Source organism: Rattus norvegicus, chromosome 1, assembly GCF_021556685.1.
Source record: "Rattus norvegicus strain SHRSP/BbbUtx chromosome 1, alternate assembly SHRSP_T2T, whole genome shotgun sequence".
In the NCBI taxonomy this organism is placed as follows: domain Eukaryota; kingdom Metazoa; phylum Chordata; class Mammalia; order Rodentia; family Muridae; genus Rattus; species Rattus norvegicus.
Window position 1 is genome coordinate 238,260,760 of NC_141534.1, and position 15,450 is coordinate 238,276,209.

At 37.0% G+C, this 15,450-nt stretch overlaps 1 protein-coding gene and 1 non-coding gene across 14 annotated transcripts in view; both read right to left on the reverse strand.

Annotated features, from left to right (window-relative positions):
• Rfx3 (regulatory factor X3) overlaps nt 1–15,450 on the reverse strand; it is a 260,295-nt gene that overhangs the window by 40,983 nt on the left and 203,862 nt on the right. For 9 of the 13 annotated variants that reach the window (NM_001395594.1, XM_087575082.1, XM_087575078.1 and 6 more), the window contains 5 exon segments: nt 2,209–2,417; nt 5,524–5,673; nt 7,870–7,967; nt 11,632–11,786; nt 12,242–12,357. In NM_001395594.1, coding sequence (NP_001382523.1) covers nt 2,209–2,417; nt 5,524–5,673; nt 7,870–7,967; nt 11,632–11,786; nt 12,242–12,357 — 728 coding nt within the window. 13 annotated transcript variants of the gene reach the window in all.
• Nucleotides 4,904–5,036, reverse strand: Snora51 (small nucleolar RNA, H/ACA box 51). The gene has a single exon (XR_015655893.1). It is a non-coding gene; the product is annotated as a small nucleolar RNA SNORA51 (small nucleolar RNA).

Consider the following 15,450-nt stretch of genomic DNA (forward strand, 5'->3'; position numbering starts at 1 on the left):
AAGCGTGGAGGGACTGTATATGTAGCTATCAAGTTTATAATATCCTCTGTGAGTTTACAATTTTAATTACAATGCTAAAACATAAAAACCTTTTCCAAATCTGCTTCTTCAATGATTTCTGCCTTAGTTTTCATTACTCAACATGCCGCAGTGATAGCAGTTCAGATATTACCCTGCCTACCAGCAGGAGGTATGCATCTGCGTGAATGTCTTTTTCCTCGGTGGCCCTGGCCTTCAAATCCTTTTGAAATGAAAATAATAACCATAATAGTGTCTAATAATAACAAGCCAATTATCCCCAACTCAGGGAGGACAGAGGGCAGGCAAGTGATGATCTACTGGGTTTGTGTATCTACAGAGAACACGAAATACAAGTGAGTAATTTTCTTTCTTTTCAGGATTCCTACAATGGATCTCTGTGGTGACAAAAGCTCCAGGGGTGTATTTCTAAATGATGTCAACTGAATGCAGGGGAAAAACCCACAGGGAGAAGGGCAAACCTGCCACTAACACAGGACATAGAGGATGTAAGTGTGTGTGTGTGTGTGTGTGTGTGTGTGTCTGTGTCTGTGTGTGTGCGCGCACGCGCATCTTTCTTCTACTGCTGCACAGGGTAGGTATTCTTTTGCCTTTGGTCCTGGGAGATTTGGAAAGAGTCAGACAGTGCAGCTTATTCATCTACTAGTCTTGATCACACAAATCACATATATAGTTTTCTGTGAAAATTCAGATGAACAAAATATTGAATTTCAAGAGATCAAGAAAACATATTTCTGCCTGGCATGGTGGCACATGCCTTTAATCCCAGCACTGTGGAGGCAGAGTTCAAGATCAGCTTGATCTACATAGTGAGTTCTAGGCCAACCAAGGCTATGCAGAGAGACCCTGTCTGACAAAAGCTGAAGCAACAATACAATTTATTTCCAAATTAGAGTTTTGAAGTATATGACACATGAGATGACAAATTAGATATTTCAAATTTTTGATGGTAGTATTTGATCCTGTAGTATAAATACAAGTGTTTGCTTTTTTATTTGGGGTGATCCCAGTGACCTGGGCCTAAAAACCTGTATGTACTGAGAGAACTGCCCTAACTTAGATTCCATGCAGGAATTCATCTACACAGATATGGCACAAGTCCTGACCAATAACAGCTCCTAAAAGTTCATTCAAATTTGGGGCATTTGAATTTTTCCATCATATATCATATAATTAGTAGTAAGGCCTTTACCTTTAGCCTTTCCCCTTAACATGTCCACAAAAAATATGTATTTCCATTCAAAACATTTTAGTCTAAAAGGCTCGATATAAGTAAAACATGTTACTACCTACTGGACACTAGTCATGCACCATAGTCACCAGAAAAGGAATGATTCCCATTATCTTTCTAAATACTACCTCCCAACCAGCAAGACTATGAACGAGTCAGCAGGTGTCAGAAGTAACTAAGGCTTAAAAAGAACCTGTAAGTTCTACTCTCTGATATTTAACCAGGTTTCAAAACAAATACAATTGGCAGAGTTAGCATATTAACTAGGTGGTTGTGAGTGCAAACTGGAATTGCCTGGAGGACTTCAAAGCTCCGAGTGCTAGGCTCTGCCTCTGTGGATTCTGATTCAAGTAGCCTTGGGGAGTGAGCTAAGAAGGACATTGCTACTGCGTCTATGTGGATGGGACATCTAATGACTACAGTTTGAGAGCTGCTGAAGAAGGAACAGAAGAAGGGCACCCACGAGAAGGCAGGAGCAGAGGGAGGACTAGAGACCTTTTCTACTGTGGCTAAAACATCACCTAGACTCGTAGGTCTTAACCTTCCTAATGCTGAGACCCTTACTATAGTTTCTCATGTGGTGGGGACCCCAACCAAAACTTTTGCTACTGTTATGAAATGTCTGTGTGGTCTTAGGTGACCCCTGTGAAAGCACATTTGACAACCTCAAAGGGGTAGTGACCCACAGGTTGAGAGACACTGATCTGGATAGACTCTCAAGAGATAACTCTCTGAAAACTTCTCAGCTTGAGAGAGAGGGTCTCCTTTTTCTAGCAAAAATGTTCATTTCAGTAAATTTCCCATTTAATTTCTACACATCATAGTCATAGAGTTGGGTATCCCAACAAGTCTATCTAAGCTCACTTCTTGATATGAACAGTGTGCACACACACACATTTACAGAGCATGGAGAAAACTCAGTGAGATTTCAATGCTACCTGTAGAAAGACCACTTGAGCAGAAACTGCCGGGCGGCTTTAGGGAAGCTGGGCCTTCCTTCATAGGGCTTCAGCGCCTGCATCATCACATTGTCTAGCCAAGCAGCCCACTGCTCCAGAGTGCTCTGCTGCTGCAGGGTCATCTTGAAGTCTGTTTCTAGTCTCTGAACCATGTTGTCATCACACTGGCACACCCAGGAAGCCTGCTCCTAGGACAGGTCACAGATAGAAAGGAAAGTTCAACTCAGCACCTTTTCAGAGAGCATCATCACAGAACACAGGCAGGGCATCACAGGGAGGACATCGACAGCGGACATGAACAGATCATGAGCGTACTTAAGCACTCAATGTGTTTGCCATCTTCAGGGCTCAGTGTCTCTCCCTGATCTGTATGGGATGCAGTATCTGACTGTGACTGTTCTACTCTTCAGGCCTGTGAGAGACTAGCATGCTTAGTGAGGAGGCTCGGCATCTGGACCAGCGGCATGCAGCACCCTGTTTCCTCACCACTTCAGGGTTTATCTACCCCATCAGACAAAAATTTAAAACCATTTTAGAAGATCTAGAGTAAGTCAGAAGAATAAATGAATTCAACTGGCCAAAAATGATCCCTAAAGATTAAAAGAAAAATAAACACTGAATGGCACTAGGTAGAAACATATGCTGTGTGAGTTTATGGGCTGGGAAGAGAAATCTCAAGGGCTATCAATGCAAACCAACAAATGCAAATTAACTCACAGACCTGAAAACAACAACAAAACCTCTCTGAGAAGATGCGAGCGCGCTACCTGCCAAGAAACCTGATTGCTGCAATTTCCCTTTTGCTTCTGGTTGGGAAGTTTCATATTTTGTAACAATGAAAAGAGGAAATTTTAAAGTTACTTCTGAGTGATTTTATGATACTTCCAGTGCTATGCTGTGTTTTAAGATTAAAAGAAAAAAATTTCTCAGGATCGAAATGTAATTATTTGACAACGCACTGCTTGGCGTATAATCAAAAGGCAATTTTTTTTCTCAGTTCCCCAACTTGCCAAACTCAGGTCTAGCAATTTATTAGGTCAGTATGGGACCCTGTTTCCTATGCAATAAATCAGACAAATGAAAATTAATAAGAGTTTTTAAGTGGGATTCATTATAGTAATTTTAAGATAAGTTTCTTTGAAGGCATCTATAAAATTCCAATATGAAACATAGACTACTTTGTTATTTTTATGAAAAAAGTATCTATAGTATTTATTCTATGTAATTGTAGAGGTAAAGTTAATTAAAATTGAAATTTCAAATCGATGTATCCCTAGTCCCATCCTTCCAGTTCTAACATCTCCACTGATCCTACATACTTTACACATAAAAGGGTCTTTTAACCTTAGACATTTTAAAGGCAAAATGTGTCTAAATCATTCGTTCTATTTGTCTGGGGAAACTTTAGTCTCTTCTACATCTCAGCTGGTGATAGCAACTTCTTTGTTTTTAGATATTGCCTCTTAAACACCATTTGTAAATAGTTTAAATACACTAAAATGTGATCATAGAAAAATATCAACATAAATAAAAAAGAGAATAAAAGAATGAGGGGAGCAGTTCAATACAAGAATATACATACCCCTAGAGTTTTTCATACATGTGCTCTATTTGAATGCATACACATTGCATGTTTATAAATACATTACTCATTTACTCATTTATATTTATACTTATACATACATAATTTTAACATAAATTAAACTAAGTATATAAATATAATAAATAACTTAATATTTAATACTTAATATTCTGCTTAACAATGTTACCTCTCTTTCCATGCAGACAGATATATAGTTATATTTATTTGCTCATTCATAAACATGTTTCACTGCATGAAAATATTATTAAATAACCAATTCCATATAGCTAGGTATTTGTTTGTTCTATTTTTTTTACTAGTACAAAGTTTGAATTAGCTATGTCATTTACTGCATTTTCTTATGCTGTCATGTATTTCAGTACAATAGATTTATATAAGAACAGTTACGATCTTTTAATAGTGTTAAATGGTTCCCAGACCCTGAGTACCCAGAGAAGTTTAGGCATAACAATAGTTGCCAGGAGAGGGCTGCTGCTGCTGTTTATCAAGTGGTAGTGTGCTAAGAGAAAAGGAATTGGATATCTTGAAAATGAAGATCAAATTTGTTCCAAGGAACTTTGAGGCCCCTGTTCCAGCCGGAAGTAATTAGTCTAAGGATATCCTCACCCCCTTTCTCCTTTATCTTTTTTCTCTCCTACCTAATGTTAGGGGTTGAAAGGGAGGCAGAAGAGGGATGATGAAAGGTGGAAGGAGGAAAGAACCCACAAAGTAGCCAAAACTTGGGTCATAGACGCCTTCAGGATTCGAGCTTCTGCAATACTTTGCGTTGTCTTGTTATATTCATTATGTAGTCTCTTGTTTCTTCCAAAAGTTTTATATTTCGGAGTGTGTTTAATTATGAATTTTTTAACTTTGTTGCTTATACTTTAGGTCAGGCATGGTACCATTTTAAAAGTAACCATTAACTTTGTTACTTTTGTATCATGAATAAAATATTTGTTAGACTTCCACACTGAACCTACATTAGTCATTTCCAAGGGTAAAGTACAGAGCAACTGGAGTTAGAAAATATTTTTTATTTGAACCAAGCATCCACACTTACTGCAGTTAATTCTTTTTTTTTTTTCAAATCCATGTCTACCTATTCACAATACAGACTAGGCACAGTGGCCCAGGCTGAGGTGTACACAGGGTAGGTTTATTCTGCCTCCTCTGTCTATACAGTCAGTGTAGGAACACAGCCTGCGGTAAGCACAAGCAGGCCTTGCAGTTAATTCTTTAAGTGAGAGAATTTTCTCAGATATCTGCAATAATGCTGCAATAGAGGTGCTTAGTTTTTCCAAGGTGGGTTACTATAGTAACAGAAGTACATTTGAATGTGTACAAATCACAATTTAAACAACCTAAGGTAGCTGTTATAGCCAAGAAGAGGAAACAAGAGCAGTTAAGTAGTTTTTCAAATTCTCATAGACATAGACTAGTCTGATTTTTTTTTTTTTTTTTGCTAAACTTCAGTGACTCTGATCTTGATTATTCTTGTAACTTCTTGGCAAATTTGGATGTATTCTGTTGTCTATAGTTCATAAACTTTATCTGACTTCACTCACAAAACAAAGGGATCAATAAAACTGGGTAAAACTCCAGCTTTAGAAAAACTGTGAACACATAATGCCAGTCCACAATCAGATGGTCCTGGTTTAGAAAATTGTCACCATTCTTTAAGAGACAGAATGTTCAGGTACGCAGAGTACCTGGACATTGGCAAAGTCAACGCGGTTGAGGTCACTGAGCATCTGGTTGATCTGGGAAGTGTTCTGAAGCACTGCGCGGGCTGCCTGGGCCAGGTGATTGAGCGATGTGTATCTTCGCAGAGTCTGGGCAAAGGCACTTACAGCGGCAACCTATAGAAACACAAGCAAGCTGTGGTGGGATGTCTGGTTTTTTTTTTTTTTTTTTGTAATTCCTCCCCAACCTACCTCCTTCCTCTCATAAAAGAAACTACTGCAATCTCCAAATCTTGTTTTACTTCAAATTTAAGCTTTCCTTAGACACATTTCAAATTAATTTGGTAATAGTTTACTTGCAAATTATATAGCATTTAAGATTCTTAAACAAAGAATTATTTAGTTTTGAATGCATTGAGGTCAACACAAATAAACTCCCACAATTTTTGACATCTGAGTTCAGCAATAATTAAGCCAGTCTTAGAAGTTAATTTCCAAACCCAAACAAGAAATTACATTGTTAAAGAAAAGTAGAAACATGTGTGCTTTCATTCCCTCCCCAACTCTTTTTAGGACAACTAAAACTTGACAAGTAGGAACGTTTCTTTTTATTTGGAAAAGCAAATGGAAAGATCTATTATTGTTGGTTGGACAAAGACACTTTACAGGGCAGTGCCATTTACATCTCCTGTTATGACTCACTTACACCATTAGCTTACACGTTGTTACACTTGGTGAGACAATAAAGTCCAAAGGTGTTATGACCCTAATACATCCAATACATCTTTAGCTCTCAAAAACCTCCTCTCCATTTCCCTCTATCATTGTTTGGCCAGAAAGGCTGCCCTGGATGGCCAGCACTCAAGCTTCCAGGGGGATTTAGTCAAGGGTAGGCATTGTTAGGAGCCTGAAGAACATGGCCGCAGTGCTCACTCCTCAGAAGCTGAGCTCTTCTCTGTTCTAAGGCTCCCGTTGGGGAAACATGGAAAGATGTTTCCTAATGCTGTGAGCTTCAGCCCTTACATTTGATGGTGACCTCTAATTTTTGCTAGCTGTGGTATGCTTAATCATTAGTTTAACTAATGATCATTCTTTCCATAGCCTTTTTGTTTCTTTTCTTTCTTCTCCACAACTACTATAATGGATTGAGCCCAGACATTATGTATACTGGTCAAATGTTATACTGCCCTAGCTGGTGACCATTCACTTTCTGAATGAGACTAAATGAACTAGCCTATGTTGAAAAGTACCAAAGATAATAAAAGAAAACCCCTAAATAAATATATAGATCTTATGATCTCACAAAAATGTTAGATAAATAGCAGTATGACTGCAGTCTTTCAAAATATGCCAGAAACCTTAACAAATTGATAGGATTTTATGGGTACATAAGAAGCACATATTTGAAGAACCAGTTGGTTGAGTAGAATAATTGGTTGATGCTGTGAAGGAGGCTCCTTTGAAAGTGAGAAGTACTAGGACTGTACGGATGAACATTCACTGAAGCTCACAGACACTTGTAGAGAACATGGTTTTCTGGTTTATATGTATTGAATACCTACTACATACCAGGCACCAGGTTAAGTGTCTCATACGTATATCACATTGTTGAACTACCATCTCAACATGTTATATTAGTTTTAAGTAGCTTGCCCAAGACTGTACAGAAACTCACTTAAGTGGTGAGATTTGAATGTAGGCATTTTAGTACTATTGCCATTCATTAGACAGCGCTTTCCTTAGTCAGGGTAAACTGTCTTACTGACCGAAGAGTTCTGCAGAAAAACAACTGCATATGTACAACAGCAGAAGAGCAGAAGCTGTGCTCTGTAGTGCACTGGAACCACTCAGGTTAAACCCAAAACTCAGCAAGATGGCCAAATATGGTAGGCAAGCTGCTGAGGCATCCATTTTGATGATACTGAGAAGGGAAGTGGATTTCAACTACTCGCGCTATTATTAGGAATACAACTGATTTTGAAGGTAAAGATATACTCCTGGAGTCTGCTGGTGGACACAGCTACTTACCAAAAGCCACGAATGTGATTTTTTTGGCAGCAAAATGAAAGTATATCCTCTGTCCAATCTTGCCATGGGCATTTGCCAGAAAGGGATACTCTGGAACCAGGCATGAGTAGCAGCTTTGAACTATAGAATCCATAGGCTAGTTCTGTATAATACTCTATGCTACTTCTATATAAACATCAGTTATGAGAAAATTATCGAAAAATAGTTCCTTAAGCAAGTGTAAACACACACACACACACACAGACACACAGACAGACAGACAGACAGACAGACAGACACACACACACACACACACACACACACACACACACACACACACACACACCACAAAGAACATAACTATACCTTGGTTTGAATCATTCTCTGTGGAATATTGTTCATGGCATTTGAAAGCCAACCTTCTAGGCTTTTTGCAAAATTTCGAATGGCTTGGGTCAAGGCACCTGAATGACAGAAAATTAAAGTACAACAATAAAGATACGTAATACCATTAATTTTAAGCTGGAACAAGGGAAATATATGTTTATGCTACTTTAATAGCACAGAGAAGAATTTATATTATCTTCATTGATTAAAATGTAACATAACTACTAATTTCTTAATGCATCTAAAAATAGTAGTTTTGGCTTTTAAAACTACTTTGTTCTCAGACACTGATGACGCCTGTTGGGAATGAAAACATTCAGAACTTCGTGCTCATGCTCACATATACCAGTTGTGAATAGACTTGATGGGGCTTTCTGCCTTGGACAAAACTTCATCAGGAGTTTTGTGATCAAGACTAAGAATTTTCTTTGTAAAATTTCCATTTTGGTCCCCAAATCAACCTTATTTGATATTGTTGGTTAAAAATGAAACACAGTGCAAAGCAATGTTTTTGTCTCTATGTATGTTTAATGTTTTACCATAAAGCCTAAGAATTGGCCTTTGTTGAAAAAAGGATAAAATTTATAATTGGACAACAAAAATTTCAGATTACTATTCCAATTTCACATGGTAGGTAGAGCTAAAGTGTGATAAAATTGCTGTAACAGGAAAAATGTTACTAAGATATTACAGCCAACCATAATGTGTTAAAAGCCTGAAATAGGGACAGGTCCCATGACAGGACTTTATAGTGGTCATGAAGTGACTAGAAGTGCCTTTAGTTATCCTTGCTAACTATGTTACAAGGGATTTGCTCACTGAGTCTGCTCAATGTGTCATTTACTCAATGATATTTAAATTCCTTTGTGCCTACGGCTATATGCTGTGGGGAATACTTTAGGTGTTTACAAAATGTTTAAAGCACCCATAACACTCTCTGTAGGCTCCATACTGTCTGGCAGATACCCAGATCTGTGGTATACCATGAGAAAGAAGTCCTATTTTGGACAACTGCCCCGGAGAATATAAAGCAGGACCAGAGTCTGGACTTTTCTTCCTATACTGAAGTAAGTTTGACACTATTATTTGTAAACTTCAGTCAAAATAGGTTTAAGAGGGAATTTAGATTAACACCCCAATAACAAAACAACTGAGTCTTTGTTGTTAACTGGATAGTACAGCTTGAAATTGCCTGCGTATTGATTAGGAAAGAATGCATACTCTTAACTAGGTTGGGGTGGAAGTTTTTTGAGAGGCAACCTTTTGGAATCTCTAAAGCACCCCACCTTAACCAAGAGAAAAAAGAAAGAAGTGCATCTTTCTGTTGTTTCATGTCGTAGAGTCATGGAGAGCAGGCGTGAATGAAAATGAAGAATGACAAGTATTAACAGCCTTTCTGAAACTCAGAACAATTTTAAGGTTCAATATGGCAATCTACATTTTATATTTGTTCTTAATTAATATAACAATAATTTTAATTGAAAAATAACCTGAATAACTTCTAATGTCATTTAAAACCATTTCAGAATGGACTTTTTTTATCTAGACAAACTTGATGGAAGAATATAAAAAGATACATTGGGCATATTAAAAAGTTTAGGTATTTACTTTTTAAAAAAAAACCTAAATGATGGGCAACTGGGATTATAATACAGTGTTACCAGTTGAGTTCTTATTCAATAATTCACACTTAATTTCCTTTTCCCATGTTTCGGGTGAATGTATTTTGGAATATAGGCGCTTCAGGCTGACTTTAAATTAGTATGATGTGCAGACTTTTTAGCTAAAAAAAGAAATCCCATCTGGACAGAAAATGGTAGAGTGAAGTCCTAGTAGCCAAGAAATACAATTTTTAAAAATAAAATTAAGTTTCTTCTCTCTGTAGGGATTCATATAAAATCGGAATTTTGCAGACTGATTCTGACAGCTTCTAAAGACTCATAAATGGATGGTTTGGTATTTAAAAATCTATTCCAAAGCTGAGCTGCCTCAGCCTGCTCAAGATCAGTATTAAAATGCACCTCACCCAGCAACAGCTATCTACATTGTATTTTAAGCATTATATTGTTGAGCCTTACTGTAAAATGGAAATTGAAGTCCCCAAATTTCTTTTGTAGAATGGTACATTAATATATCTTGTAATTTCGGAGAAATAAAATGATTTCATCTTCTGGTGAGTGTAGAGACAAATTCTTTGACAGAATAACCAGTTTTTCTAATCACATTTTTCAAAAGACAAAAGAGCAAGTGTATTATATACTTAAAATTCTAAGTCTTAAAGTAAACTAAAATTTTTGTATGACTTAAATTAGGGAACTGCTAAACTCTTATGGTGCTAAGACAAAGGCACAGTTTCTGAATTGTTTAATGAATATTGAAGCTACTGACTTGCCTCGAAAAACAAAGCACTCACTGACAACCCTTCTTGTATCTCATGAGAGAAACTGTATATTGGTAGCCAGATGTCATAGGCTAATGAGCTAGCCTATGCAACGTCTTTTAAACATCTCTAGAGATTAACAGCTGGAGCACAAGGGGCAGGAGAGTAGGGGAAAAAATGAAATTCTGGAACAAAAACCAGTGGAAATTGACATAGTGAAATTTTCCATGACAATATCAATTTCTATCAAACTTTTAGTCGGGTAACCTGGTGTGTATAGCATGGAGCACATTAGCCATTTATAAAGTGTTACGATAACGCCAGTGGGATTTCTTTTGTTTTTCACTTTCTCCTCCATATACTAATGTATACTGATTGGCATAATATGTAAATGTGTATAAGCATCTCTTTTTAACGTAGGGATGTATAGGAGAATTTATACTTTCCACTGGATCTTTGCATTTTTAAGTATAAACACACAAAGGTAAGCACCATCCACTTTCTTCTACTAAAGCCTATTCACGTATTTTCCACAACATGACAAATAATTGGTGAATAGCATATTTAAAGTACATAGAGTCAATGTCATGAGAGCAAAGACAGCTTTTCCTTTATTAATGCCAGAGTGGCAGCAGTCCCTATTTTTTTTTAACAGTTCAGGTCACTAGTATGGCTCATTGGATGTAGGTATAAAGTAGTGCTGACTGCCTCTAAAATAAGCGTAGTAGCATTTACATCTACAATTACAAAGGAAGCTTTGTTTGCTACAAAGTGATTATCTGAGTGATGTATGCAATTTCTATTTGCTTCACAGTTGGTACAATGCTTGTGTAGTTATTAGTTTTTCCCCAAATCCTGGTTAACCATGAGCATTAATGGAAACTGAATTTCTAGTTCTGAAGATGGCACAGTGACAGGGTATGTGCTTATATAAAGGAATTGAATTCTACTGGACACCACAATCAACTCATTTCAAATTCTAAGCAGCAATGAAAGGAAATGGTCTGCAATTAGAGATTTGAATTTTTTAACTATATGCAGATGACTTTAGTCTTGAGTAGAATAATTTTGCATGGTTGACTAGACTATCAGGATTCTTGCAATTAGTTTACTGAGGGTGTCATAGCTGTAGGTTACCTTTTGAAAAATAATACTGTAAAAGACTAGAAGACAGGTCACTTCCCCTTCACTGCAATGTCACTCTAGGCTTCTTTCATGCAATATTCTCTATGCTGCTTGGTCTTTATTTAACAAATTTAAATAAAATTGAGATCACTCCTGATTGCAACATCAATTCCCCAAATTTCTTGGGTGGTATGTATGAGAACAAAAGCATCCGTAGTTGTCTCCATTTAACTTACTAGGAATGGGTCTAAGGACGTCGGGGATGAGAATCTCCACCAAAGCCTGGTACATCCCATGGTCACAGTTACACATCCATTTCAGGATAGACTCATGTTTGCACAGAGTTATCAGCTTTGCTTTCGGAAGTCGACTTTCTATTTCACTCAGATTGCTGGTGTGAATAAATGTTGCAAATGAATAGATGGCAAATGAGGATAAAACAGAAAATGGACTTTAAAAATAGTTTATCAAATATTACTGAGGTTAGAACTCTACCATCATTGCACTGGTGTCATATGGCTGAATATATATGGATGTATATATACAAACACACCCCCAGAGCTACCTATGGACAATACTAGTTGCTTATGGTCGGAAAGGCAGATAGGATAGTAATCCACTAGCATGACACAGAGCTAATAGTCCCCAAATCAATAAAATGGGAGCTACACACACTAAAATCTCAGGAGAGCAGTCTGTGGTTTATTTATAGGGATGGTCAAAGCGTCAATCTACTCAGTGTTATCAGGTGAAGTTCACAACTGGTATACATACATATCTCTAGTTCATTAGCTGTGACATCTACTTCATCATAAAAATAAATCAGAAAGGCATATTGATTCTGACCTTGATTCCGTAATGGTAGTGCCGTCGGTTGGAGTAGAGGGAGAATAGCGCCAGAATGTTTGCCACAGCTTTTCTATCAGGCTAAACTGAAGATTCACAACAACGTCCAATATTGCCTAAAACAAAATGACCAGATCAGAATACTTCCCTTACTTGCCCTGCTTCTTTTACTTTACCATAAGATGTTTCTGTTAAGGTGGCTACAACTTCTACATGACATAAATGATCCTATATGTATTTGACCCTTTCCAGAACTCACACATTGCTTGCAGCCACATGTGTCTACTGAACGTTAGAAATCTGTCCACTCCCCAAAACAATGTCTAATGACAAAAGCACCAAAGATATACTGACTATGAAAGACTTTGGAAGACACGGGGCAGACAATACTTAGCTAGCTGTTATATTAATTACCTATTGAAATGACAACATATTGTATTTTGAAGATATATTAAAACGATGTAAAAATAATAATTTTGTTAATAATTTACATTCTGAAATACTAACACTGTTATATTCCAATGATTCAGTAACAAAGAAAGAAAAATAAGTAGCAATAATTTGTCTGTATAGTGTGTTTTTGAAATGAAAACATATTGAACTTCTAACACTCCAAAAGAAAAATGCAAACATTGGCTACTAATGTTTATATTGTTTCCATGTTAAAATAATAAACTGCATTTCAGGTTGTTTGGTGGTTTGTATGATGTCCCCAGTATTCTCCGGTGTTTGAATAGTTGGTCCTCAATGGTAGCAATATTTGGGGAAGCTTAGGAAGTGTGGCTTTGATGGAGGACATATATCGTCACTGGAGGAAGATTTTGAGACTTTAAAGACTTGTGCTGTTTCGAGTTCTCTGTGTTCTGTGCTTGTGATTGAAGATATGAACTTTTTAGCTTCTTGTTCATGCTCTGCCCCTGCTAGCTGCCATGTCTCTGTGCCATGACAGTCCCCTTGGGGACCATAAACCCATATAAACTGTTCTCTAACTTTTAAAATCACTGTGTTCTATCACAGTAATAGGAAAAAAAAACAGACAAGAAAACCTAACAGACTAGTTAAGTACCCAGCTGAATTTTGTATACTTTAGATGATTAAAAAATTGAAAAATTTAGTTAAATTAATATTTTGTTCTTATTGTTTCCATTTTTGATGATATTAATTGTATTTCAAACATAGAAAAAATGATAGAATCACTGACAAATAGTTTATGTATTGTGTTTCTTTAATGACATGCAACAGGAAAAGAAATAAAAATTAATAATTGGTTTATAATCTTTATATTCTATTTTTAAATGATAAGACATAGCATTAAAAATCTATTAAATGTGAAAGTAATTCATATTTATATTGCTTCCATGTTAGGTTACATATCTAATCCAACCTGATATAATCAGGACATTCCCATACAGACATGTCCACAGACTAACCTGAGCTAAATAATCCCTGGTTGATACTCTCTTCTAGGAGAATTCTAGAGAACTTGACAAGCTGACAGTTGAAACCAAAACCACCTCTCTCTCTCTCTCTCTCTCTCTCTCTCTCTCTCTCTCTCTCTCTCTCTCTCACACACACACACACACACCACACACACACACACACACACACACACACACACACACTACTGCCTACTCCAGACCAGGAAGGACAAAGTGTTCCAAATATCTGTGTTCCTAGGTGGATGCCCACTGACCATCTAGGAAGGCAGAGGTTAAGAGTGATCAGTAACTCAAGTGTGGAAGATGGGGATAAGGTTGAGCTAAGTCGGCTGTTGATCATGGGTCCTCGCCAGGCAGAGGTAACAAACTGGAGTCGAGGGGCCTCCATGCACTGATATCTCTCTGGGATGAAAAGGGATATCCACAGAACCATATTTGGCTATATAATAATTTGATTTCCCTATCAGCGCATGCAGTTTTACTTGCATACACTCCTTTTATATAGATCAATATTAATTACAATTTACTAATTTTTTTTAGGTTAAACTTAGTTTCTAGAACAGCTTTCCAGGTGTATCAAGTTTCTGTTGATGATATTAGTAACTGTCACTTCCTCTACTAACTTTTTAAAAAAGATTTATTTATTTTATGTATGTGAGTACACTATAGCTGTCTTCAGACACACCAGAAGAGGGCATCAAATCTCATTACAGATGGCTGTGAGCCCCACCATGCAGTTGCTGGGAATTGAACTCAGGACCTCTGGGAGAGCAGACAGTGCTCTTAACCACTGAACCATCTCTCCAGCCCCCTTTACTAACTTTTGATGAGCACGTTTAATTTTAGTCTGCCACTGAGAGCACTTTGTAATAGAACCTTCAGATAACACTAAACATGAAGGCAAAGAAAATTTAATTCTGTCATTATGCTGAAAATTAAAAGGCTGAAATGGAGGCAATATAAATCATTAAAATGGGTTTGATAGCATCAACAACTTAGAAGTAAGATCAGGATCTATAAAAGTCCACAGAAAGCAGAGAAAATGAGGGTAACCTAGGGTCCTTCTGAATTTTTAGGAAGAAGTGAACTGTAACATCATACTTCTAGTGCATGTGCCATGTGTAAGGCTCTGGCTTGAAGGATGTGATAGAGGACACCATGGGGCTAACTCAGACATTAATAAGCATGTGTGTAGAAGACATGTTCTAAGAGCTGGCAGGGAATACTACACATTGTCAGATACTGAAAATGAAGTAATCCAATTATAAACCTTTCAGTAAGATTAAATAAAAACACAAAAGACCAGCTCTGAAAACAAAGTAAATACATGGAAAAGTCAAAAATTTCTCCAGAAGGAAGTTCTTACAATTACAGCTGAGGCATATTCCATGAGATACTTTTAAAAATACCTTGGAAATACATTTCAAGAATTCCAAATAGCAGACTAATCCTGCCTTAAAAAATAAACTATAGAAAAATAAAATGAAATATGGCAAAAATTTCAGTGTATCATGTTGTATGTTCTAATTTATCTCCAATGACCTTTGAAAAAACACCAACACCAGCCTCATAAAAGGCAGCTTTGTAGGTGACTAAACTATGATTATTCTCCAACCTATTTTAAATATTTAGGCAAATAGAAATTAAAATAGTCTATATTCCACAAGGGTGGAGGAAGGGAGGGGATGGGGGTAGAGGGGAACATGATCTGGTATTGGGTGGGGGAAAAGGACTGAAGCCCTGAGAGCCAGCAGAAAGAATGGAAACAGG